Source organism: Amblyomma maculatum, chromosome 2 (genome assembly GCF_055883805.1).
Source record: "Amblyomma maculatum isolate TAMU_Amacu chromosome 2, ASM5588380v1, whole genome shotgun sequence".
Lineage (NCBI taxonomy): Eukaryota > Metazoa > Arthropoda > Arachnida > Ixodida > Ixodidae > Amblyomma > Amblyomma maculatum.
This window is the reverse complement of record NC_139345.1, coordinates 41580772-41606468: the sequence shown is the minus strand read 5'-3', so window position 1 is coordinate 41606468 and position 25697 is coordinate 41580772. Positions and strand designations below refer to the sequence as shown.

Sequence of the window (25697 nt, the reverse complement as noted above, 5' to 3'; positions counted from 1 at the left end):
GTTTGGTTTATGGGGTTTAACGTCCCAAAGTGACTCAGCCTATGAGAGACCCTAATTCTTCTTAGAGACACTTCTATTGCTGTTAGCTATAATTTTTGTTGCTATTTCTATTGCTAAAAGCCATTTTCAATGTTAAGCTGAATAAGCTGGTTGGTCACACCACCTTATAATTAAACAGCCCCAAGGACATAATGATAAAATAGTGCAGTTAAAATTTACAGAACAATGCAGTGCAACAAATAGTCTTCCTTTTCCATTAACCCTTTTAGGAGCCAATAGAAAACTTCAGCGTATAGGCGGGGAGACGAAAGGCAAATACAGTAATGCGTTTCCACAGATAACGCCGCCAGCCTCACCTTGCCACATCTGTCATTACGTTAGCAGGTACCGTAGTTACTGTGTTTATCGTATGGCCATGATAAGACTGGCTAATAGGCAGAGAAGCTACCGGAAGAAACTGAGAACCAACGCGCGTTGCACTTTCTTGTAATTAATACCACGTAGTCCATTTCCAGCCCATCAATACCGAAGTCAATGAAAGTCCGATGATTTTCGAAGTTTGACAAGAATATGGTTCGATTATCCTGCCAGATGACTCCACCCTGTAAAAGGTTATAGCCGCTTATGGTTACCAATATCGTTAACGTATCGGTGGAATGTAACGATTCTCACCTGATTTTATTTTTGCTGCCCGCCTTTATGCACTGGGCCACAGGCTTCCCCGCTTCCATTATTGGCCGGATAGATCATTTGGAGAGAAGAGCAATATTAATAAAATTTAATCAAGGTAAATCAAGGTAAAAAAGGATTACTATTACTCCTATCAACGACGCAATTCCCCGGTAATCGTGGTATATCGACAATGGATTGTGTATACACATTTAAAAGTTATGCAAGACATGTTTCTCGTTGAAAATTTATATTTCTCTAAGACATATATCTACAATTTGTGCAGAAATACTTCAACATGAAATTTGTACGCAGTGCCTTCAAGGCACTGCGTACAAATGCGAACTCATTTTGGTATGTCTGTGAGGTCATATTATATTCCATGTATATTCAATGAGCTACCTGATGACGTTTTCAACTTGAACACTCGCAGGCAGTTACGGGGTGCTATTGCCGAGCTTGAGCAGCTCTAGTTCATGCTGTTTTCGTCCACAAAGAAAAAATAATAATTCTGTGATTTGGTAACAGAGGTTGTTGCTGCTGCCAGACGGCGCCCTACAAGCCCAATTGCGGCTTTGGCGCGTCCGCGTCCTGTATTGTTTCATTGAAGTGAATAAATTATTATTATTATTATTATTATTATTATTATTATTATTATTATTATTATTATTATTATTATTATTATTATTATTATTATTATTATTATTATTATTATTATTATTATTATTATTATTATTATTATTATTATTATTTAAATTTATGACTAATCATTGACGGTGATTTAGGCACTTCTGTAATATTTTTGTGATAACAGCTTACCTGAATGCAGCCGAGAAGTGGGCTAGGGGATCTCTGTAAATTGGTGTTTATTGTATTACCCAAACCTGGTAAGTCAGTATGGTAACGTAGACCGGCGAAGTGCAACTATTAAGAAATTCTATTGTGAAGTACAACGGAATTTGAAAACTTATCACGAGCGCAAGATTTTTTGAAGCTGGTTATGTTTATAAAATTAAGCAAACTCAAAGAAAAAGAAATCAAGGTTTTGGATGTTTCGTGTCATTGCCTTTTGACTCGGTATGTCAGGAACATTGGTTCTGCCACGACTGGAGGTTTGGGTCAGCTGATGAAAAGTGTTCATATGCATGATTGCACTGGCAATCATATTTTCCCCATATCTGCACCTTTTAAAATGCGAATACTGCCCACACTGTTAAAAGAATTTAACCGTTATGATGTATGGTCGCACCACTCTTTGAGAAAATATAGAAGAATGCTACATTATTTCACTTTCAGGGAACGTCTGTTCAAGCTCCAGCTCGAAGACATAAGCCGCGCGCTATTAGGGGTAAGTCGAGGTGTGCTTATCGAAGAGCAACGCATGGAGCAGCCAGCTTTATTACATTCATATATTTGGGCCTATGAGCGTGTAACTAAAAACAGAACTATACGCATAGATGTCAGTATTATCCCTCACATTCGAGCATACTGTTAACTCGAGCTAATATCGAGCTATCCAGGCGCTCCATCTTGCCTCAATCAATGTTCAAGACCAAATTTGCTGCCATGATAAGCTTTGCGAGGATGCTTACAGCTCAAACCTATTCCTGAGCCCCGGAAGACGTGCAACAGAAGAACGGGAAGCGTCCACAACTAGCCTTGCAAGGATTGATGACTAGCAGCTCACTTACCAGCATTGCATGTACTGACCAAACATAGATATATATATATATACAAAGCATGAAACGCGAATGTTTTTCTCTCCCTTGTCAAATAACTTACGCAAGAAGTATGGTGTGGCTTAACATTTCCGCAGTCTCAAAACTAGCTTACATGCAATTTATTGTGGACACCCTCCCAGGAACTTCACCTGCCGGCTCCGCAGTCCAGCGTGTCCACCTGCAAAACGCTCGGGGGCGGTCCGGTGAGTCTGCTATGCATCCGCAACGCAGCTTCACAGCAGGCTAAGATCTAGTCGGGCGATCGCTAAACTCCTTGTTTGTGCGGTTGCTTCTGTCCCTAGGCACTTTTATATATTAACCCCGTGCAGGAATTGGGCGAACACGAGGTTCTTGTAATTGCCTATCTTGAGTACATTTAGATATCCTGTCCATCGCTCCTATGACATCATTAGCCATTTTTACGGAGCCGTTCTTGCACTTCCCTCCCGGCTACTCAGCGCGGAGGGGACATAATGGGACTCGACCCTAATTCGTTTCGTAGCTTCATTTGCTGGTCCTTAATCAGCTATCCGCTGTCGTGACATTAGCTCCTGGGATGCGCTGGCCTTGCCAAGATTTCGGTGATGACGGGCCAGTCTGCTGGTTTTGCCTTCTTGCCGGATGCTGACAACCGCACTTAAGTTCTGATTGTCTCTAATTCGGTTCGACTGAAAAATTCAAAATACGCACTTTGAAGCAGGTCAGCAATAATCTGGGGCTTCATTATCGAACGCATCTAGAAGACGTGACGTCTAAATACAGGTATACTTTGCAGCTGAAGCAATACTTCATTAAGTGTACTCCTTGGCGGTTTTTATAACGCATCCCTTGGCCATAGATTCATATATGTCCTTAATTGTTACGAACTGCAGAGTAGTGCCAGTATTTCCCGCGTTCCAGTGTTTGCAAAAAGTATACTTTCTTTTTTCTGCAAATATTTGTGGTTATCCTAACCCATCCATCTGTACTATCTGTACAGACGCCCCATTCGTTTTGCGCATTTCAGTAGCAACATCATCAAAAAGCGGTCAAACAGGCATCGCAAACCTTTTAAAGCTTCGCATCTTTTCATGCAGGTAAACTAAACGCTGCGTTCTGCCTGTAATTATCTTTTGCAGCAAGAGCGCCTAGACAGAGCTCACATATGGCCACTGTATACACACAGCAAGGGAAAATATTTTTCGTACCCCAAGCAAACTTACAAATAAATTACACTCAATCTGTGACCTAGCGGCCTCGTATATCAGGAATGACGCAAAGTTTAGGGTCATCACTCACTTTTTTTCGGGTGCCTTGCGCCTAAGGACTTCAGCAATATTTTTATCAGCTGGGGAAGGTGAGAACTCTACATAGAGTGCTTGCTACATACACAAGCAAAAGCATCTTGGAGTGGCTATTACGATCCCCAGAGCTACTTACAAAATAACGAGCTTTCGGTGAGAATGGGCTGGGGCTGTGTCAAGCCTACAGTCCGGTGGTAGAGACTGGCGATGGTGTAAGTGATTGGTGAGATTTCAACATGAATGTTTCGCACGCAGCTCGGCCCGGACGTTGATTGCGCCAATCACATCCGCATAGTCGAGCCCATCGGAAACGGCTCCACGCTCTACGTCTGCGGCACTAACGCCAGGGACCCCACCGACTGGCAAGTGCGGGTGGGTGTCTGTGAAGTGCAGTACTGGAGCTGACTGCTAAGTATGATGAAGAAAACGCTATAGGCGCGGTTTGTGGAGGACCTGTGCGGAGGATATGAAGGCCGAGATAGTATACTTGGTATTGGTCTACATTGTATTTCTAATGTTTAAAATTTTCGCCCGCATAATTTCCCGATTAGTCAGAACTCGAAGCGCCGAGTGCAGAATCACGTAATTTCCCATCAAGATTTTTTGAATGGCTGGTATTACATCACACTGAAACTTCGTCGGCTAAAAACAGCAAAGTACGTGTCATTGGAATGTCTCGAACTACTTCTCAGCGTGCTGAAGTTCTAGAGGCTCATAAGGCACACACGGCAAAATGAGCAGCGTTTTCATCAAAACATGACATGAAGACTTGGCTTGTCCACCAGTGAATAATGGCCGTCTTTGTAAAACTCCATCACATGATTAGAGCAGTGCGATATGTCGCTCGCAGGCAACGGACCTGTCGCTGGTCCCCCTGGCGGAACAGGTGGCTATCAAGGACAGCAACGTAACCGGCAAGGCAGAGGGCCGCTGCTCCTACTTTGTCTCACAGGACACCATCTCCTTGTGGCTGGGTTAGTTGCTTGCATGGAGGCTTTCCAGGAGTGCAGCGTCATCATCAGATGTCCCAAATAAAGCGTTTTAATAATCTGTAGATGTATGGAGAGCAAAAGAGACAAATGAGATGTCTCGCGTATTTCATTTCATTTCATTTCATTTATTAATACTGTCAGCCTATGCTACAAACGCGATCCCCTTCCCCATACATTGTGCCTTCAGCATTGTGAACGAAAAATCACGGGCATGCCTCTTACAGGTGGTAGTTGGCCGGATACATAGCCATGCGCGGACTGGTAATCTGGTCGTGTGACGTCAGAGGCTACACAAAATGGCCGGTGACATGGTCGTGGATGGTCTGGTCGTTGGGTTATGTGATGTCACGAGACCATGAGACATTCCCAGGCTTCGCCCTTGAAATGGGAGGGTGACGTCGGAAAGAAGCCTTCCGGGACCCTTCGACGCTGAATTAGACCCACTGCCACTATAGGCCACGCTGGCATGTTTGCACGGCTTGGTTAAAGCGGCACTTGATATCTACATCAACTGGCCATTCATATAACCTAGTAGATTACGATTGAATGCTAAGTAGTAGATGTAGGATAGCAGGTGCGCAAATTCAAAGAATAATGATATTTGATAGCAAATTGCATGTACGCGATCGGAGATCCTTAAGCGGAGCCGGCAATTTGGCGGTAGCAATATTACAGCTTCATACTGTTCCCAACATTCTTTTTTATCTCATGAGGCTGCGACGAGGCCAGTGCTCAAACCATCCATTAAGATATTTATTTTGCGACACTATCAGAGTATGTGTGAATTTTATTGCGGCAACTCTGCGCAGGCATATAGCTTAAACTAGAACTGCCTTACTGATAAACCTTAATGCACTTGTGGTATTTAGTCCAAAGTGTTGGGGGAAACAACCAAGGTGAAGTATATTTGTAATAAACGAGCGATTATTCATTGGCATCCACCCAAGAGTAGCCATTTGGCTACAACGGAAATCTGTGCAGTTTTCTAGAAAACTTCCTGGTTCAAGAAAAATTCTTCCTGGTCCGGGGCTCGAACCCGAGACCGCCGCCTTTCAAGAGCAGTCTCGAATCGAGACCGAGATCGATTCCAAGCCGACATCTGAAAGTCGAAGGCCAAGGAAAAACTTTCTCTAATGGAAGCCGACCCAAACTGAGAAAGCTGAGAACAGCTACAAAAAGAAAAAGCATTCATTTTTGAAAAGCCTTGCACCTCCTGAAAAGCATAACGCTGCGAGAACACGCAGTAGGACAAAGCTCCATGCATGACCCATGAAATTCCTGCTGCGGGAAGTTTCAGCCACATCTTGTCAAATACTTCTGTCGACTACGATTGGAAGTCATCATGGCTACAGCGTTGCCTTCCGATAGGTTTTGTGCGAGCACGAACTGCACGATATTGTTTGCAGTTTCAGTGGTCGTATATTATGAATCATATTTATAAATGTTCAAATCTTAGCTGACCTAAATGGGCCGTGTCTCCTATTCTTAAAAATGCCATTGGATTAGATTCGAATACATGCAGAAACTGCGCTTCACTAACTCAACACTGGCGATGACTTCGACACATAGGTTCACGCATAGATTGAGTAAACGAGACCACGCAGCATAACCAGCCGCAGCCCCACGCCTAAACTTTTCATAGTGCGTTTTGAAAATAATGACTTTAATCTCCCCTTTTCTGTCTCTCCTGTACTGTCCATTCGTGCAGTATAGTTGTGTTCCACAGTCATAACCATGATGACACATCAACGTGTGCTTTCTCTAATGCTTCCCAATCTCAGCCGTGACCCACAATTTTTCTTGAAGTGTAACTGCGGGCAAACTTACGTCTACAATAAGAGTTATGCTTTGCCAGAATGCGAAGCGGCTTTGAGTGTTCACGCGTTCGTGTGACAAATGCTGCTCCTCATTGATGTTTTTCTGCACGTTCCCTCTCGTACTCAGATGACGCACCTAAACAGAACGGCTCTTGCGTGGTGGGCCTGTGGGCTCTGAAAAGCGGGGGACATGCCATCTATCGTTCTGCCGTTCCTGAGCCTGGTACAAACGCAGTCCTCCATGACTACCTTCTGACCGACGCTAGCAACGCTGCAGTGCTCGCTGGTGAGGAGTGCAGGCCGTTGTTGATTCCCTTGCTGCCCCTCTACGTTTCCTCAAGCTACGGGATAAATGTTAATGTGATTACATTAAGAGTTGCAGTTATTAGATATCTTGTCCATAAGTCATGTGCCAAAAGCTTGTATTTTTTTTTAAATGCTAGCATTTGGAACTCCCATATAGAACTGGAAGAATGCACTAAGAATTCGTAACTGATCTCTCTGTAGAGGTAAGCCTTATCACTGTCTGATGGGACTTCTAAGTCAACGATTTTGACTTTATTATTTTTACAAGCTGATTGAAACAACCTTGTGACTGCCAAATAGTGCGCCACACGCTTCTTCCTTTCCTCTAGTCCTCCCTTTGTTTACCGCAACGATGCCTTTGCTCCTTATATATTCTGTCCTCATTACAGTCGACCCTCGCTTGGCTGTCAGACGCGCATGCCTACTGGGAAATAAAATATGCAGAAAACAGTTTCAGCGGAATACAAGAAGACAGACGTCCTTGAAAGTGAACTATATTTGTATGCTATGATCTAACCGTACGTTATGCAACTTATGTAATGCAATCTATAGTCTGTCTGCATTCACAAAAACATGGCACTACAGCAATTGCGTTCAAATATTGCTCGCCATTTCTCTTTCAACACAATTTTTTAAACTGGTAAAATACCAGTCGACATGGAGCGGAGTCTCTATAGTTGCCAGAAAGTTTTCATTTTAGACATCGGCGCAGAATTCATAGTTAACTTGCGCACGAGGGGAAGTGTTCTGGTTTAACCCCTGGTAATGTTGGATATATAGTTAGGTATCTTATGCTCATGTCGCTCTCTTCTGTCAACTTACGCGGCAGTGTCGAGGGCCACATTTAGCGGAAAATCTGGCGTGCCGTCGGCGGCGTCCGGCGTTGTGTTGCGAACTCAGGATTCTCCCAAAAGGTTTGAGAATGTACATGGAGTGGCGGACTTTAAAAGTGACGAGAAGGTTGCAACCTGACCGAAACATGATTAGGACATTTAAGCGTATAAACGAATTGCACTAAAGAGATCGGGTCAAGTAGCCGGGATTTACTTTTTAATTGCGAGCCAGACCAGCTACCCCTAGGAGACGCAAACACGTTCATGCGGGCTGGGTTAAATGCTTCCTTTTATGCGTGTATCATGCGATATTTCACATGTGACCCTGAAAGAGGTAACAGTGTCCGTGTCTGCGTCTGCAAGAGAAACTCCTCAGCAGCTCGTTTACGTGGTGGCGTCATACACTTAATACCCTTCAGGAACTTAAAATGCGCTTACTTGATAATTAGCTTGTTACACTGTGCTTTCACTAGATTAGTGAGAAAGCAAACATACGCCCACCAACACCGACCAGGAATCTTGTCCAATCGTTCTTGTTTGTTTGAGCCAGGGGAGAAAAGTGCGGCGAGGAGGTGGCGCTACAGTCGCGTAGAGCCATGATGGTACTGTTATTAATTATTTTTGCTTTACTCGCAGAAAAACTTGATGTAGACCTATAAGGCATTAAAGATCATAAAATTTTTTTTCACATTTTATTTTCTTACATTTGTAAAATTTAAGTGGTATAATGGCTTATAAAAACGCACTGCGATAGTTTTTTATTGTTTCGTCTCCTGTATACAGCTACAATGCAGCTGCACGCGTGTGCGACAAGTACCATCATGGAGGCGAACACGATTAGCAAAGCAGTGGAGAGGGTTTACAAGGGAATGCCGCGATCACTTTCGCTCTAGTCTTGGTTGTATCAACTGCATGGTTTCAGCCCATTGCTTTCGCACTAGAAAGAAAAAAAATATCCGCGGCTGAATCAAACAGGTCAAGGTCGAATCTTGGTACTCGAATTCAACAGTTGAGCGTCGTAATCACTGAGCCACCGCGCTTTTTTTTGTTCATTATCTGCCTTTGACACACAGTATTTCACCAAAATGAAATAACTGAAAAGCACACAAAACGCTATTCACTGAACCACCGCGTCGGGCGCTCTAGCTGTTCACACCAGGCTTAAGTATATATGGTCAAATATCTGCTGTTTGCGGCGGCGACTTCCACATATCGTCATAGACAGGTTTACACCCGTGGTAGCCGCGATCATGTGCGCCGTTGCATTAGAGCTGATCGCAAAGGACACGGGTAAACCCCAGCCATTTGGTGCGGCGGCTCCTAGATGGCGCAACATGGGCACCTGAAACTACAAACCTCCCGTTTCCGTGCTTTCACACTATAATCAATTTAACAGAGATAGTTTCTGCGAATTTTTGTTATTTGTGCGGTTCTTCAATTTAGACCTCACTGCTGAGCACAGGATTTCCTCTCCGCAGATCCACACGTGGTGGGCGCCTTTTCTTTAGGCGCACACGTCTATTTCATCTTCCGCGAGGAGCAGACCGAGCGAAGGGCGTGCGGCGGCCGGGTTGCCTCCACAATATCACGGGTGTGCAAGGTGCGCTGTGCCTTATTTAAAATAGACTGACCTCCTACGAAGTACCTGTGCTGCAGTCGTTTAGTAGGGCCATTTGTTTAACCTTCACCAGCTAAGCCAGTGTAGAAAATTCCCTATACCTAATGGAGTTTTGCTGCACTGGTGTAGCTGGTGTAGGTTAAACAAATGGCTCCAGTGATTCGCGGCAGTGACGCATTCGACACCTACGCCGTATGATAGGAGTGACTTGAATGTTGAGCAAAGAAGAGGTTTGTGGAAAACAGTAGCTCCGAATTATGATTTCGCCATAAATGCTTTTCATAAAGAATGAACAAAGTGCCGATGAGGCCATGCCTGTTGCGCTGCCTAATACCGGAGAACGACTCCGAAGACCTGTGGCGCCGTGCAATCGACAAGATATCGTGCTCTCTTACCAAAACAAGAACTGGCTAACTGCAAAAATGGGTTAGGCTACGTGGGAATCACTGGACGAGGTATCTCTATGCGAGCAAAATTAAGCGTGTACTATTGATGGTGATCTATGTCAGCTCACATTACCCCTCTTACCTCTCTTACATTGCTCTCTTACCAAAACAAGAACTGGCTAACCGCAAAAATGGGTTAGGCTACGTGGGGATCACTGGACGAGGTATCTCTATGCGAGCAAAATTAAGCTTGTACTATTGATGGTGATCTACATCAGCTCACATTTAGAACAAACTTCTTAAGATAGATAAGACTGACGTGACATGCGCACTTATTATAAGGAGTGTGCTTCGCGGTAAATGGCATGACGAGTACTGTCATAACTTTCATAAGGAAGGAAGTCGAGGTATTTTATTCTATGCCACTCGTGGCGGGTGCACCACACGGGGGAACAACTGAAATACTGTAATGAAATTACAGCAACGTAATGAGTTCTTGTGGCTCTTTGTAACTTAATGAATTATTGTTGTAGTCTGTAATTTAGCAATGTAGTAGATTACTATAGGAGAGTACTCTCGCAGCAAAGGTAATTATTCCTATCAAAATTACTTTTACAAAACGCGGACTGCTTTCTGCTTGGACAAAACTACGTACGCCTGAAGGGCTCCTCGAAAGCAGGAACGAAGCGCGGCAAGCCTAGCGGCGTGAGCTTAAAGTATATCAGATTGGAAAACACATGTAAAGGAGGAGAACGTAAAAGACATGGTCCTCCGCCGCCGGGTGGCGGAGCATTAAGTAGGCTACCTAGACACGAAAAAAGAGAATTGAGCAGAACTGCGTCGTAGCCCGCCGATGTCCCGTGTTCTCGGATCACTTACGGCGGGTGACTTATAATAGAAGCGACCATTCTCCTAGCAGTAAGACTAAAGGCACGAAGGGGCCGCCGAAGGGCAGATGGCGCAAGCCGGGGCTCAAAATTAAGTTTAAAGCGTGCAGTGGCACTCCATACGTTGCGTTGGTTAAATGCACATTGCTGTCTGGTTATGATCGTCTCTGCAAGACGGAGGGGGAGGGAAGAAGGGCAGATGTAAATGCCCATGAATTACCATGTGCAAGCTGCTACGGTCAATCCCTGGAACCGTGGCAGCAATTAATAATCAGCTTCGGGAGCTTCAAATGATGAAGACAGCTCCTGCGTTCTCGCTGATTTGTGTATTGAGTGCAGCAAAAGCGACCAGTGTTCGAACATGCTGCTGTTATTATTTTTTTTTTTTGTTGCCGGTGTCCTATCTTTGTGATAGCGCGTACTACAGGAAAGGAGTGATCTTTTTATGCATAAAATAAGAGGTAGTTTAATATCAATTTCATTACTCTTCAAAGGCAATTGAAATATTATGTTACTAGTTTTGAGACCAGTTATTGGGAATGTAGGCAATATGTTTTTTTTTAAATTAATTTTGCCACGTATAATTGACACCATGATTTTGTTGCGATATTTTATGGGATTTTAATCTGTCACGTGCTGAAGGGACTGTTGTGCATAAGTGGCTGAAGAGAGGCTGAAAAGAACATTTAACATTGTAGCAGTGGTTTGTTAAAACATGAACAAGGTGTAGCGAAGGAAAGAAAAGAAGATGGCTACACAGTTCGCAAGCCGAGCCAACGTGTCGAAGACGAGTACACTTGTAGAAACGTTGGCTCGGCTTGCGAACTGAGGCTGCTCCTCTGCCTTTGTGCAGTGCTTTTACAAAACATGAATAAGTAATAGAAAACAGCTATGCACGCTTGCACCGTAGTTTCTATTCCACTGTACATAATTGGGTCATAAAGCTTAGGTGTGCTTCCATGCGAGCGAAGCATGCCGGTGACTACCTGGAGGTGCAATATATGTTTGTTTACCACTAAGGCATTTTAATTGAATTTTGTTGTGACTGAAATGGCATATTTAGACGCTTGGAAGTTTAAAAAAAATGCTCATTTGCTCAAAATTTTGTTTCACGCGAGCGTTCATTGCTCATATCCCAGATGTAGCTCTTGCAGGTAAACGTCGTGTGCATTATAATTTTTTCTTGCTGTGACAGAACGACTTGGGTGGAGGGGACAGAGCCAGGAGGCAGCGGTGGACTTCATACATGAAGGTCCGCCTCCGCTGCACCGACTTCTTCCGATCCCCCGAAGAAAGCGCGAAGGCGAATTTTACCTATGACCAAATACGTGAGTACAGAACCTAACACGTGGACGCAATTCTCGAGCAAAATGCGAGCAGATATCCGCATTTGAGAATAGCCCACACCAGGGACTGTCCTTGTGACACTGAGGTTACCATGCGCTTAGCGAGGGTATCGAGTGCTGGGAGTGAGACGAAAATATGCAGATCTAAATGTTTCGCGACATTGCTGCTCGCGAAATCCAGGGATATTGATCGATTTTATTCACGTTATTCGGTTCTGCGACATACTCTCTCTAACAAGTGCACAAGTGCGCTGTCCACACCAGGAGCAGTAAATTTTCTTCCCAGAATTACGCAGGCGCTTTGCTTTTAACCAATCCACATGATTTCCATTTCATTTGAGCCTCTGCCGTTTGTCGCTGCTGTTATTGATTTAGGCCCTGTTTGAAGTTTCGATGCTGTCCATTGAAGACACAAGCCCCCAGTGACGCTCACACGAACGCGTTCGTGGCCCAGCCTAGCGCAGCTTTCCCGCAAGCCTGCTGGGCAGCTTTTGTCAAGGGCTGCCACCGTATTCGGGCAGAGGCCACTGGTTAGAACCATGAAAAAGCGACTACTCATTGCAAAGTTTCATTTTGTTGTTATTTCAGTTCATTATCGCGTCAAAATATGTCCAAAGCAATAGCAGGTGGGAAAGCAAACGGTCAAACACAGACACCGCCGATTTAGTTGCGGTACCGCCTGTAGGAATCACACGCGCCAAGTATGCGCCATTTTCTTGCACAACTACCCGCCAAGTTTTCTCCCCTTGTTAGCGCTGACAAGGCTCATCAGACATGTCAAATCGGCAATTGTGCGTAGTAATTTGTCGTTGTTGAAGCCGGGGTGCCATTGCTACAGTGCGGGGGCATGTTTACGCACGTAAATGGAATTTTCATTGTACTGTAATGAGCGAGCATTGAAAGGAAAAAGGCTCAGGTAGGAGACGGTGTCTGGTACCCAAGATAGGTGTTTGGAGGGGAGTCGCTCAGCCGGGAGAGATAAGAGCCGTCGGCCAGTCTAGACAGCACGGCGCTGGCATCCGATCACGTAGCTGCTGAAGTCATTCTGCTCGCTTAAGATAAGCGCGCTGCGATGTGTCGTCTTCATATTCGAGATCGCCGTAATTACTCTACGGCAGTAATGTCAACGCGGGCACCAGAGTGCCCTGATTATGGGCGCAGAAACAAGTACACCGGAGAGGTGAATGCACATCGCTGGCTGACGACAGACATGCTCTAGATTCAGCTAAAAGGTGCCGGAACGTTTTTTTCGCAGCTCTTCCCAAGCTCAACTGAGTACCACAACTGAAGGCGCAACTGATGGCGCTCGGGTGTTCATCGCGTCCGCTGCCATGAGAAATCATAGCAAGAATCATGGGCGTGTTTTGGGCTGTGACCATAGGTGACTTCACTGGAAGCAATGAGCAATCGTAAACGGCCAAACAAAATTCGAAAATAAATGAATCGTTAGAAAACAATAGTAGTGTAATCGGGGCTACGCATGGACTAGTCTTGCATGCGCGTTGACGACCCGTCTCCGTGCTTTGTACCCGTAAACAGACCCTGGGTTGCGAGAAAATTTACTTTTATTCAAGCATTTGTTTTCTGCTTTAGCTCAGGGCAACCAGTAATAGAATGCAGTGGTTGATGTACGGCGAATAATTCATGTGCGTAACAGCGGCGTGTCATGCTGCATGTACGTTGCAAAGGGGTTTTAGGTACTGGAAATTTGAGACGCTTTCAAATCAGATCCTCTGACACCACGCTGTAGGCGGCTCTCCTCACCAATCAAGAATGGCAGTGAGGGTCACATAGACGAGAGAAGCCGAAAAGAAAAACGATGCCGCTTGGTCGTGAAAGTGCGCTCTCTCCGGCGCACCAACCCTTATAACGGCTGCTCTAATCCAATTTTTGGACACCCAGCCTCATGTAATCGCTTGCGACAAATTAGCGAAGCCGCAATGAGAAAATAGAGTTGCCGTAGCGCACAGTGTTAGAGTGCTTTTGCCTGTAGCCCGATGTCCACCTTGATATCAGAGGCTTCGAAGGTCCTCAACAAGCGCTCCCGCTACTCGAGTGAGGAGAGCACGAAGCATGGTTTGCGAACAGATGTTCTTGCGAAGTCCGCTTCAGGGTGGAGGTCATGTAACTCTACGATTCGCCACAGTTCATGGACAATGTTTGCCTGAGCGTTCCGTGAACGAGACCTCCAACGAGATCATGTTTAATACAGTCAATAGTGTGTCATGCTTCCGCACTTGCCATCAAATCCGCGTGATAATATGTTTCACCACTTGTATATTGCGTTAAATTACAAGGCTCTTAAAGCAGCTTAGATATGCTTGCTATTTTCATAATGGGCTCCTGCTTTCATAGTCATAGCGTATCCTAACGCAAAGCACTTCCAACCTTTCAAGACTGGGTATGTGGCGGAATTTCGCTCACGCATCGTTAATTCACTGATTATTTCTTGAATTCATATTTCACTGCGCCCCTCACTCTTACTGAGCACCACATTTCCAGATTGACTATAACCATGCATCCAAGGTGTCTTTTACTTTCTCTCACTACAAAAAAATATTCAGTTTCGCGTGGTACTGTAAATAGATGAATAAAATCCTTTACCTTGAAGCTTAGTCAATATGACTGATCCGTCTCAACTCCAAATCTCTTTAATATCTTTTCTAAACTACCGGCATGCTGTAAATAACTGTTTTATCGTGAGCCTTCATTCTAACCTTGTGTTTTTTGCGTGCAGCGTCGAAGTTTATTTGTAGTGGTTTAGTATTTTCAGGCTATTTCTTATATTGATCGGAATATGCGCCTTGTATTATATGGAAGGTTTGATTGCTAACATTTCCCTTCTTCTCTCGTGTAATGACAAGCGAAGCTCTTGAGTGTTTGGAATACATAAATATAAATACTCTTACGTGGTTGAGGTGATTTGAGACGTTCTCGCCTTTAGAGGCTCGAACACTTGCGTGCTATCACTGCTTGTTTCAAGCCTAGCGCTGCATAACATAGAGGCCTTCGATTTTTTTTTTTTTTGGAATGTGCACAGTTGCCAAAATTTTGTTGTCCCTTTTATATGTAAGCAATACAGCTGGGAAATGCGAGCCAGTGACTCTTCGTGGCTGTTTTTTCCGTCTGCAAAAATTCAGCAAAAAATTTAATGCCCTCTGTCTTTCTAAAACTTGCTGTTTCTCTTATCAGAATTAGAAAGAGTGCCTTCAGTCCTTGAAGTGACGTTTTTTTCCTCTAATATGCGGCCATTTTTCCTTCTCTCTCGATGTCGCAAAATCGCAGATGGTTCGTATTGGGTGCCCGACCTGGAGAACGGCGTGCTTTTCGGCACCTTTGTGACTGTCACGTAAGCCGACTCGCGACACTTATTCTTAACTTGGAAATGGGCGTACTCCGCGCCTGTAAACAAAGGTTGATTGCGGCCTTCATTGACTTATAAAGCAGAAAAAATTAATTTGGTTCCGCCAGAAATGAGAAAAAGGAGAGACGTGTGTGAGAGCTGAAATTTTATATGAGATATTTAACTAGGGAGATAATGGACAGCTCAGTACACACTCAACTCTTTATGGTGTCCAATAAGGACTATTTCGGCCATCGAGCCACTCGGGATCTTTGGGAACGCTGCGGCTTTCAACAAGTCAGGATTCCTGGCTAGCTTTTGATTTGTGTGCATGATAACTACAGCCCTGGTACTCGAGGCATGCTGTGCAGTGTTTGGTATTTCATACTTGCAAGGCTCTTTCTCGCCTGAGTATGGTGTACACCTTTTTAGTAAATTTAACTTTCGCATTTAAATATGTAGCCCCGTGCTCATGATTTTCTCGGGATTGTCTTTCGGGTTGGTCGCACGCTCGTAGTCGGCTTTTTTGGGAAGAACCGCCTGAACATATTTGCCTAAAAACGCCCCTGTGTGAAGTTTTTGATGAAGTCGTGTTTCGTACTGCTATCTCTTATACCTACTTCGTTTACTCAAGTAGGTGCACCCACAGCTTTTATCGGAAGTTCGCGTGACGTTTTTACACAAATAAAGGAATTATGGCAGGATGTACAGCCCTTTTTAGCCGTTCAGCTTCTCATGAGCTGCGTGCCATAAAACTTAGTTATGGGCATTAGATAACGTAAGGGCGATGGTAACCGATTCAGTGCCATTATATTTGAATTCCTCTCTCGATAAGTTCAATACATACACTGTATTAGCCGCTGACTGTGAAACTTTAATTATGATAAGAGCTTGGCTATTGCCTAATGAGTCAATTGAAATGACTAAGTTCGATGTCAATTTCCGCATACTCTCCTTCAAAATTCACTTGGTCTGAAACGCTTGCCTAACTTTCTTTAGAAGAAGGCCGCGGGAGATTCTGCCAAGATCCCTTTATCCAGGGGCTCAAAACACTGCGCAAGGACTGGGATAAAAACACTCTGCATCAAAGGAAGTTTGTAGTGGTTAAACGCGGTTAAACCAAGCATGACGAAAGAGAGCTCTGATTTGCTTGATTTTGCTAATACCGTGTGTTCAGCTGACGTCATCGCGTACCTGTCACATGATCCCTGACGGTACTGAGAATCGATACCTTTCAAAGCCAAATTTCAAGAACAAAGATCATTTGTGATAGTCAAGTGGATCCATATACCAGCTTACCAGAGCACTGGACGAGACGCCGTTAGACAAAATTAATGCCAGTTTGACCTAGACTCAGCTTTAAGGTCTCCACGACGGAACCAGGTGCTATCCGGGTTTGTACTTGGAGGAGTAGAGTATCGCTCTAAAATATTTCTTTCCGCCATTTAACGCACAGTAGCAGGGCTCCAGCCAAACGTTCTACGGTGTACATCCAGACCGCGTCTACTGCATTGCATCCTTCGTCCACGTCGCTGTCAGAAACAGTTTATCTTCTCTCATTCCGCGTTCTGTCTGTTGAGTCATCAGAACCTTGACGTTCTACCTCGATAGCAACAAGGTCAAGTTTCCATGCAGCAGGTTGAAGGTTAACCCACCGACTACACGAGGCGAAAAGCTCGAGAGCCATCGTGGTCTGCGATCGACAATTTGCTTTAAGGAAATAGGAGCCGCAGTAGCTGTCCCATTGCCAACGAGACATCTGAGGCCAAGCAGAAAGTGGACGAGAAGAATGGGATAGCAAACAATTGCTCCATGGTTTCTAGCGCTCTCCAAAAACAAACGAAAAATATTTCTAATGCCTACGTTGAGTGCATAATTCGTGGAATTTAACCAAAGCTGGCGTAAAGGCCGAAGTTTTTTCGAGACATTCGCAAATTTCACTCGTTTCTTAAAGCACTCATTCACAACATAATAGGTGTATCACCATTCCCTTATAGGTGCTTATACATACTATAAGGGGTTCCGTTAGAGTAAGGAATAGGATGCTCTTGAATCCTGGCGTCTGTCGGCGCTTTTCGATGGCGCCACAATGTGAATGGGGCTCATGCGCTGTGCGATTTTTGTGCACATTAATGATCCCTCGGTGCCAACATTTATACTGAGCTTAATCGCCGTTGCTGGAAATTGCAGTGGGCATGGAACAATTTCAATTTTAGTTTAGTGCGTCATTTCTGAGTGTGCTGGCAGCTAATATTACTTGCATTGAAATGTTCGTTACTATAGAACGACACAATGCTCTTACGCTGGCGTTTTTTTTACTCTTGCTCGGCGACACACACACACACACACACACACACACACACACACACACACACACACACACACACACACACACACACACACACACACACACACACACACACACACACACACACACACACACACACACACACACACACACACACACACACACACACACACACACACACACACACACACACACACACACACACACACACACACACACACACACACACACACACACACACACACACACACACACACACACACACACACACACACACACACACACACACACACACACACACACACACACACACACACACACACACACACACACACACACACACACACACACACACACACACACACACACACACACACACACACACACACACACACACACACACACACACACACACACACACACACACACACACACACACACACACACACACGCACGCACACGCACACGCACACGCACACGCACACACGCGCACACGCGCACACGCGCACACGCGCGCACACGCACACGCACACGCACACGCACACGCACACGCACACGCACACACGCACACACGCACACGCACACGCACACGCACACGCACACGCAAAAAAAAATCATGTCACTGGTTTTTCGGACCACATCATGCGTTTGTCTTTTTCATCGCAACCGGCTGTCTAATAACTGCATTCCCTTGGTGAACGGCTAGCATATATTGCTTGTCAAGCCAGATTATCAAGACAAGGACTTCAATAGCAGGCAAGCGCTAGATGGTGTTTCATGATTAGCTAGAAGAGCAGCTAGGACAAGGATGAAGAAAATAGTATAGGACAGGACGAGCACTAGACTTCATAATTAATAATGAACGTAGGCACTGCGGAGAGGCTGTTCTGATTCATGCGATGACTAATCAGTCTGCAATATACTGTGCTATGCCTGCTTACACTACATATACTGCAAGTACGCACAGATTATTGTGTGCGCGCTCTGTCACCGTCTCTCATATCTTATTCGCAAAGTTGCTCAGCTTTTTCTGCATGTTCCAGGAGTTTTTCCCCTGCTTAGCTTCACACTAATTCTTTCTTACTTTTGAGTCTACATGCACAACTCTTCTTTTTTCCTCTATGCAGCCACGGCTCCCCCGATTCCGCCGTGTGTGCCTTCCGGCGGGAGGACATCGAGCGGGCCTTTAACGGTACCAGCTTCATTAGGCTGGCATCCGGCAGGAACGTGGTGGGCAGTGTGGTGAGAACCAACACGACCACGTACCCAGGCACGGGTTCTGCCTGCGTGCCTGATTCCCGCACGCTGAGCCGCGCCGATACCGACTTCTTGTTTTCGAACCCTTTGCTCGCCGAGCCTCCTCAGCTGCGGCACGACCGCACCTTCTATGCACTTCGGGGCGTCGCATTCCGTCTCATGGTGGCATTCCTGTTCAGCATATCTTGGGGATCCTGGATCATCTGCTACGTGGCAACGGGTCAGCATTGCACACAAACTACGTCCGGTTTCCAAACCCTGTGCTGTGATAGGCGGAGGGACTGGTGCTATATAGCCTTCTTAGAGAGTGTATTGACATCTAAGTGTCAATACACTCTCTACATTAGAGCTATATTTTAGAGCTATAGTGGCAGGACTTTCTCACGAATAAGGTGCGCAGAGGGAAATGCCAGCAATTGTGTTTTGACCTAGTGTTTACCCCGAAATTGTTGTGCAGGCGATCAATATAGTTAGCTGCGGGCCCTTCACCGCTAGCGTGTGCAGATTAGAAGCCAGTAACTTGTATAATATGTTTCGTTTTTATTCTTTGGCAAGACTCTGTTCGCGATATATACACAAATGCAGCTTCTGCGACTGAAGCTCTTTAGAGTACAAGGCTTAGCGGCGCTAGCTAGAAGATATTCCACATTCCTGTTAAGAATTGGGCTCAAATATCAACGCAGTGGAATTTCATTTCTTTTAATACTCTAGTAACGCAGTCGAAACGGGCTGCTTTCCGCATAGTACGCTTACTACAATTTGTAAAGGAGTGCAATATTTGCATTTGTAGAAAAACTGGTTGCAATCTCAGTAAATTATGTAGCCCCTTGTCAGCGTATCGTCTAAAATTTCCAAACCGTTTGCAATCAATTAGAACAAGTAGCCACTTCTAATTGGAACTCACTTAAAATACGCCTTTCTCCGCAGTATGTATAAGAGTGGGAAATATCGAAAGAAACTATTTAATTCTGAAATTGGTTTTTATATTTTCAAGTTGCATGGCGAATAATTCTATGGCACACTTGCAGATCTAATCCGGAAGAACTTGCTGCTTTCGACTACCTACGTCTTTCTTTGGTCGCGATAATATATATGACTTGGTAGTGACAATGCGGTCGGTAACCAGCAAGGAGAGTGGCGTGGTACAACTATTTATTCGGCTGACTTGCCCTCTCAAATAACTAAGTAACTTGCGGCGCCGATAGCAAAGTCTTTTAACAATTATTCCCACTGCATTTGCCAGAGCTCAATTTACAGTCGGCGAAGAAACATCTAAACAAACAGGTGAGAGGAAGGTACAACTTGGAACAATGGGGAAGCTGTCGGGCTTGGTTTCAGTCATTCGAGATGAATCCTGTCGCATTTATTGCTACAAATAAAGCAGTAATAATAGCAGTAGTAGTTGTAGTACGTGGTTTTATTAAATCAAACAAAAACGAAGTAAAAATATGTTTGCCAGCCCTGGTATCTGCTTTCTAATCAGCAGAAGCACTTGAACTGGGGCGGCGGAAATAAAAGTATATAATAAGGAAGAGGGAGAAGAATGCAGGAAGAAAGTACAGGGTAGATAAAAATAAAAAGGTATGTATACTATGTTGTAGGGTAGCAGTAGGATAATTGAGGCCTACCCGTAAATTGTCTTTGTTTGCTGAAGCACTCGGCATGGCAGGCGGGCATCCACAATAGATGCTGCGACGGCATCAGCCTGCTGTCTGTTGTGTTGGTCTAGTGCCCCTCCATAGAAAAGCGGCGCCAGCCATCGAATGATGCGCCTCGAAGAGGAGGAGACGACAGAAGAGAGGAAGAGTGCGGCAGCAAAACTAGACTTTCCAGGAAGACTGGTCGCGGTTAACGCTCATGCCTCAGCTGAACTCATGATTAAAGCAAGGATTGAGCGCTTTTTTTTCAGACGAGGTTCAGTAAGGCCTTCAGATACTCGGTCTTGAATCGTTTTCAGTTGATTCGTGGTTTTCAAACCAAATCAGAGCAGATTTTTGAAGAGCAAAGAAGGTTTAACCCAACTTTTTTGAGTCATTCCATGCGTTGGATGTTGCCAAACGATCGCACGAATCGAGCTACTCTTTGTCAGTGTCATAATACAATACATAGAAGGTGGGGTACTCACGCGGCTGAATGAAAGTCAAGGGCGGTTTCTATTTAGCCGACTCCATCTTCAGGGGTACATCATATTGACAGAATTCAGCACCGTAAGCAGATGTCAAGTGTAGTGAAAATGCAGTTGGCTCGCCCCCCCCCCCCCCTCAAAAAAAAAAAGACTGACATGGTACTGAAAATAATTATTTTAGTAATTTACATCCTCAAGTAAGTAAGTTGCCGGAGGCGATATAAGCGAAAGTGCTCACTGGTCGTCGAACTACGGTTGCTCACTTTATCCGGCAGCTCCCAGTTTATTCTTGGCAATGAAACATCTAGATAAACTGGCCAAAGGAGGCTAGAATAATCTTGAACACTGTGTAAGCCGTCAGGCGTGGTTGAAATCACTCGAGATACATCCCGGCGTAATTTGCAGTGTAAATAAAGGGCAAATACGCTGAGAGCTTAAGGTTGATCGGTGCGGTAGAAGTAAAGCGATAAGGCCGCATGCTGGCGGCTGTCAGCAGCAACAAATTAAAATTTCAAGTGTTCGCGGCAATAGGAAAACTTTTTTCATCTTAAAGTCTTTGAAGTACTCCATAGATCAGCCTTTCCTCTGCCTCCACTTAATCCAATATGAATGAGAAGCACACATTAAAATATAATTTCAAGTAGATGTACCTAAAACAAGTATATTTGCTTTTGTCACGTATCTGGAGCAGTATGCAAGAGCATCATTTTAGTCTGAAATAAGAGGTGTGTTTGGCTTGCTGCATTCAACACTCTTCAACTGTGATTTTACTTTCAAGATTTCACACAGAAACAAATTGCTAGCCTTATTGGTTGCATCTGCTCAATTAGCCGCAGCGCATGAAAACGGACATGGACTTTGAGAGAAAGTCTCCACGACTACGTCATTGAAAAGGAACATTTCTGATAAATAATTTTATCTGTATCAAGATAATTTTATTTAAGCAAGCTTTTTCCTCCTGAGCGGCCCATTCGCTCTCCTATTAACTCTCGAACTGCGTGCCCCTGTAACGTTGGGTTCAAGTGTAAATTTTAGTCCGCTATTTTAATTTGAAAGCCTTTAAATGTAAACCAGGCTAGGTTTTCCGAAATGTGAGCTCTTTTTGCGTTTTTACGCCACTAAAGGGGGAAAGCCGTGTCAGGCCAGCTGTAAAACGTTATTGATTAGCGTGTGCGGTCGCAGATACGGGCTTGGTGGTGAAGCTGGCGCAAGACATCGTCACCGGAGGGGCAGTACCTTCTCGTGCCCGTCGGGTGGACGCATTCAACGTCTCCACGGATGGAATTCGGAAGATGCTGGTGTCTGTGCGGGTACGTCTAGACGGCCAGCTGGCCTCATATTATTTTCCCATCACCAATGACTTATCAATGTGCGTATTGCACGCTTGCACCGACAAGCCCGATAATGCTTAATATTTTATTGATGAGTTATGCTTTGGTAGGGCTGTATTTGCCATATAAGTGCTTAATTAAAGGGGTCATGACACAAATTTTGGATTATAAACTGTCTATTGAATCTTATTCCCGATGTGCCAACCAACTAAACCCGAAAGTTTCAGCTCCACCGGAGCTGCAGATATGTTTAAAACTACCATTTTCGTTTCTCCGTGAAGAGCTTGCTGAGCTGGTCAGTGGCGACTTAAAGTGACGCCACGTAGTCTGCTGAATGTTCTGTCAACAGCAGTTACACGAAGCCAATGTGGCGTACTAAACAGCACTCATGCCTCTAACTGCTGTTGCCACAAACTGCTTTTCGATCTCGGCTAGCGCTTTTAACCTAGGCAATAGCGCAGCGCCTGTGGGCAAGATTCAGAAGCACGTCGACGCCCAAGTACGAAAGCCGCATGAGCTTGGCCGCTCGAACAATGTACACACTGTACACTGAAACACGTCTCAAAAGCATGACGTGAAATACGCGCAGAGTGCCGTCCGACGGAGCTTTTGTACAATCTTCGAGTACCACCCTGCAGCGCAGCAGCGTGCATATAGTGTGGTGCACTACATCGAGGCACTCAGTACGCGGTCCCGTCTCATCGTTCACGCTGCTCGTTGCTAGGCCCAAGCCTGGCTATAGCCGCATTATAAAAGTATACGATAAGCCCATGAGGCTTACAGCCCATGTAGATGCTGCAAGCTTACAGCAATGGCGCCGCCCGCGAGAGCGGAGGACGACGGCACACTGGCTGTCTGCTTCTCCCTATTCGTCCCTAGGCCTACATTGTTTAGAATCGAAACCACAGCGGACGGCACTTTGTAAGTGATCATCGAGGCGTTTTAGTAAAAAGGCCACTCTATCATGAAACTTCCTCTCAACGCCAGTGTTTTGTTGTTGTTGCGAGTGTAGGAAGGAGGAAAAGAAAAATGCACGGGCCTGCTGTTGACTCTGTAGCTGAGCCACTTATTCATTAATTTATTCAAGCTACCCCTAAAGGCCCGCCTAAAGAGGATACTATACTGGAGAGATGAAGTAAGAATTAAAGTGATGGCATGCATTTATGCAGCCTCTATATTTAAAGTCAATGCGGCCTATAATTGATTACCTAATAGAAAAAATGTGAAATTGTGATATATAGGCCTGTGTGAAGCCAAAAGTAAACGGAGAACAGGAATCGATGGTTCGTTGGGGAAAATGAGTGAATTCCAGAGGAGGGGACATACATTTATTTATCCATTTATTTATTTAAGTTATTCCTAAATGACCGCCTAAAGAGGGTACTACATGGAGGGAGTGATACAACCACAATATTCGCGGTAAAATTAGCACGAACAAGTGCATTAAGAAACAATTATTGAACATATTGAACAGGATTGAAATCAACTAAACTCGAAATGTGTCCATTAACAGCACCGAAGTTTGTACGTGTTCTTGGACAGCGATGTACGCCAGTATCGGGTCGACGACTGCATAGCAGCCTACTTGAATTGTACCTCTTGCGTGTCTGATCCCTTTTGCGGATGGGACGGCACGCGATGTCTTCCTCATTGCGAGGGGTGAGTGTCTCATGTGTGTGAACTGGCTTCTTATATTGATGCGAAATCACTCGCGCATCACCGACCAATTGTGTTGTATAACTGTTATAACATAGCCATTCTGTTTGTGCCGTTACTTTCGCACTGAAGAACGCTGATGGGGCAGATTCGAACCGGTGGCGCTCGAAACAAGCTACTCGAGTTCATTAGTTGGGCGTCAGAACCACTGAGTCACAGAAGCTGCTGCTATCGCTCTTTAAAACAGGTTTAAGCAGGGCGAAACATCAGCCATTTTACGCAGTGGCTCCCAGATAGCGCCAGAAGTGGACTAAACACATATCCTCCACGATCAAGCGCGCCGTCGCACCAGAGGTGATCGCGGAGGCCACGATTAAACCTCCGCCATTTGACGCCGTGGCTCTCAGATTGCTTAGTATGTTCAGCTGAGACAGCAGCTTCTCGTGCTTTAGCATTAAAATCGGTTTAAGGGAGATAACTCCTTCCAATTTTCAAGACATCCTTTGTTTAGTTATACCATACATTTAACGCGAGAGTGTTAAGCCGTCCTTTTCTCCAGAAGATGTGGCGTTGTCGACGTTGTGAACAAAAAATCCCCCGCCTAGGGGGATTTGACAGGTGTCATGCAAAGGCATTAAATGGTCGACGTTTTGTGTGAAGTCACACGATCTCATTGCACAACAGAAGCCGCTAACTCAAGTCGCTCCTTTGAGGTGGAAATCGAGACCACTGGAAGTTTTGGACCTTGAGTAAGACAAGCGAGTCCTATGGCACGCAGGAAGGTTTATACGGCTTCCTTAAAGCGAAGCTTTATATATATGTCGGTTGGTCGCACACATAATTTATTAGCTTACGGCTGCGACTAATGAACACATGTGAGAGAATGGAAACTATAACGAGGGGAGTAGGGCCTAACGAGTCGCAAAATAATTGGACGAGGACAGATGAAAGCAACTGGAGCCGCAGACGGAAGCCATTAACTTTGCTGTGTCATGTCCTTAAAGGCGGAGCTTAAGTGTCCCCAAACTTTTTGTGCATTTTCGTTCAATATCCATTACGCCTATGTAGTACATGTTCCCCCCTTCTAGCGCCATTTATCGTTTCGATACAATGCAAATATTTCTTGGCCTAAATACAATATCCAAATCTCCAGAACACATGTGAATTAAATTTTTAAGACGCAAAAAATTGTTTTTACAAATTGTCAGAATAATTGGAAGCTGAAATATTAAAGCACGACGATTTGTGTGAATCAACTACCTAGGAAGCGTCGAGTCATTTATCCCCTTGTCGAAGCGTTGGCTCTGCTTGCAAACTGAGGCACCACTTTAACTCTTGTTCAGCTCTCTTTCATTTTGTGCTTTGAAGATGCACTTGGTGTAGGAAATTGAGAAGTTATGATAATTAGTATCACTGTCAAAATATGTTTAGCAATAAAATTACAGAAGGCGTGCTGTCACGCACCGTTTTCTTGTGAAACAACCGCTTCCTTGAAGCGTTTGGACAAGAGGCCTCTCTCAGAGCAGTTACTGCTGGACGCTTGGTAAAAGGGAAGGGTGTCCATGCAGTGCGGACTCTTTGGCGTTCTTTGTGCGACACGGGACTTGACTCGCGCTTGTAACGTAAGTTGCCATGACCCTATATATTTTCATGTGCCTTCTCTCCCCTCGTCACCCGTCATGATCCTGTTTCTTCCCTTTCTTTTCCATAGTGCAGAGTAGCAAGTCAGATTTCAATGATTCCGGCAAACCTTTATGCCTTTGCTACCAATAAACCCATCTATATATATTATTTTGCAAGCCTTCCCTAGGTTGCATTA

At 44.8% G+C, this 25697-nt stretch overlaps 1 protein-coding gene across 1 annotated transcript in view; it reads left to right on the top strand.

Annotated features, from left to right (window-relative positions):
* LOC146198500 (semaphorin-2A-like) overlaps positions 1-25697 on the top strand; it is a 36034-nt gene that overhangs the window by 3775 nt on the left and 6562 nt on the right. Inside the window, exons 3-13 of the mRNA XM_084591917.1 lie at positions 1966-2017; positions 2531-2593; positions 3929-4045; positions 4524-4647; positions 6610-6768; positions 9100-9221; positions 11708-11840; positions 15144-15207; positions 18637-18986; positions 22074-22201; positions 23736-23881. Of these exons, the coding sequence (XP_084448043.1) occupies positions 1966-2017; positions 2531-2593; positions 3929-4045; positions 4524-4647; positions 6610-6768; positions 9100-9221; positions 11708-11840; positions 15144-15207; positions 18637-18986; positions 22074-22201; positions 23736-23881 (1458 nt within the window). The remainder of the gene's footprint in view (positions 1-1965; positions 2018-2530; positions 2594-3928; positions 4046-4523; positions 4648-6609; positions 6769-9099; positions 9222-11707; positions 11841-15143; positions 15208-18636; positions 18987-22073; positions 22202-23735; positions 23882-25697) is intronic.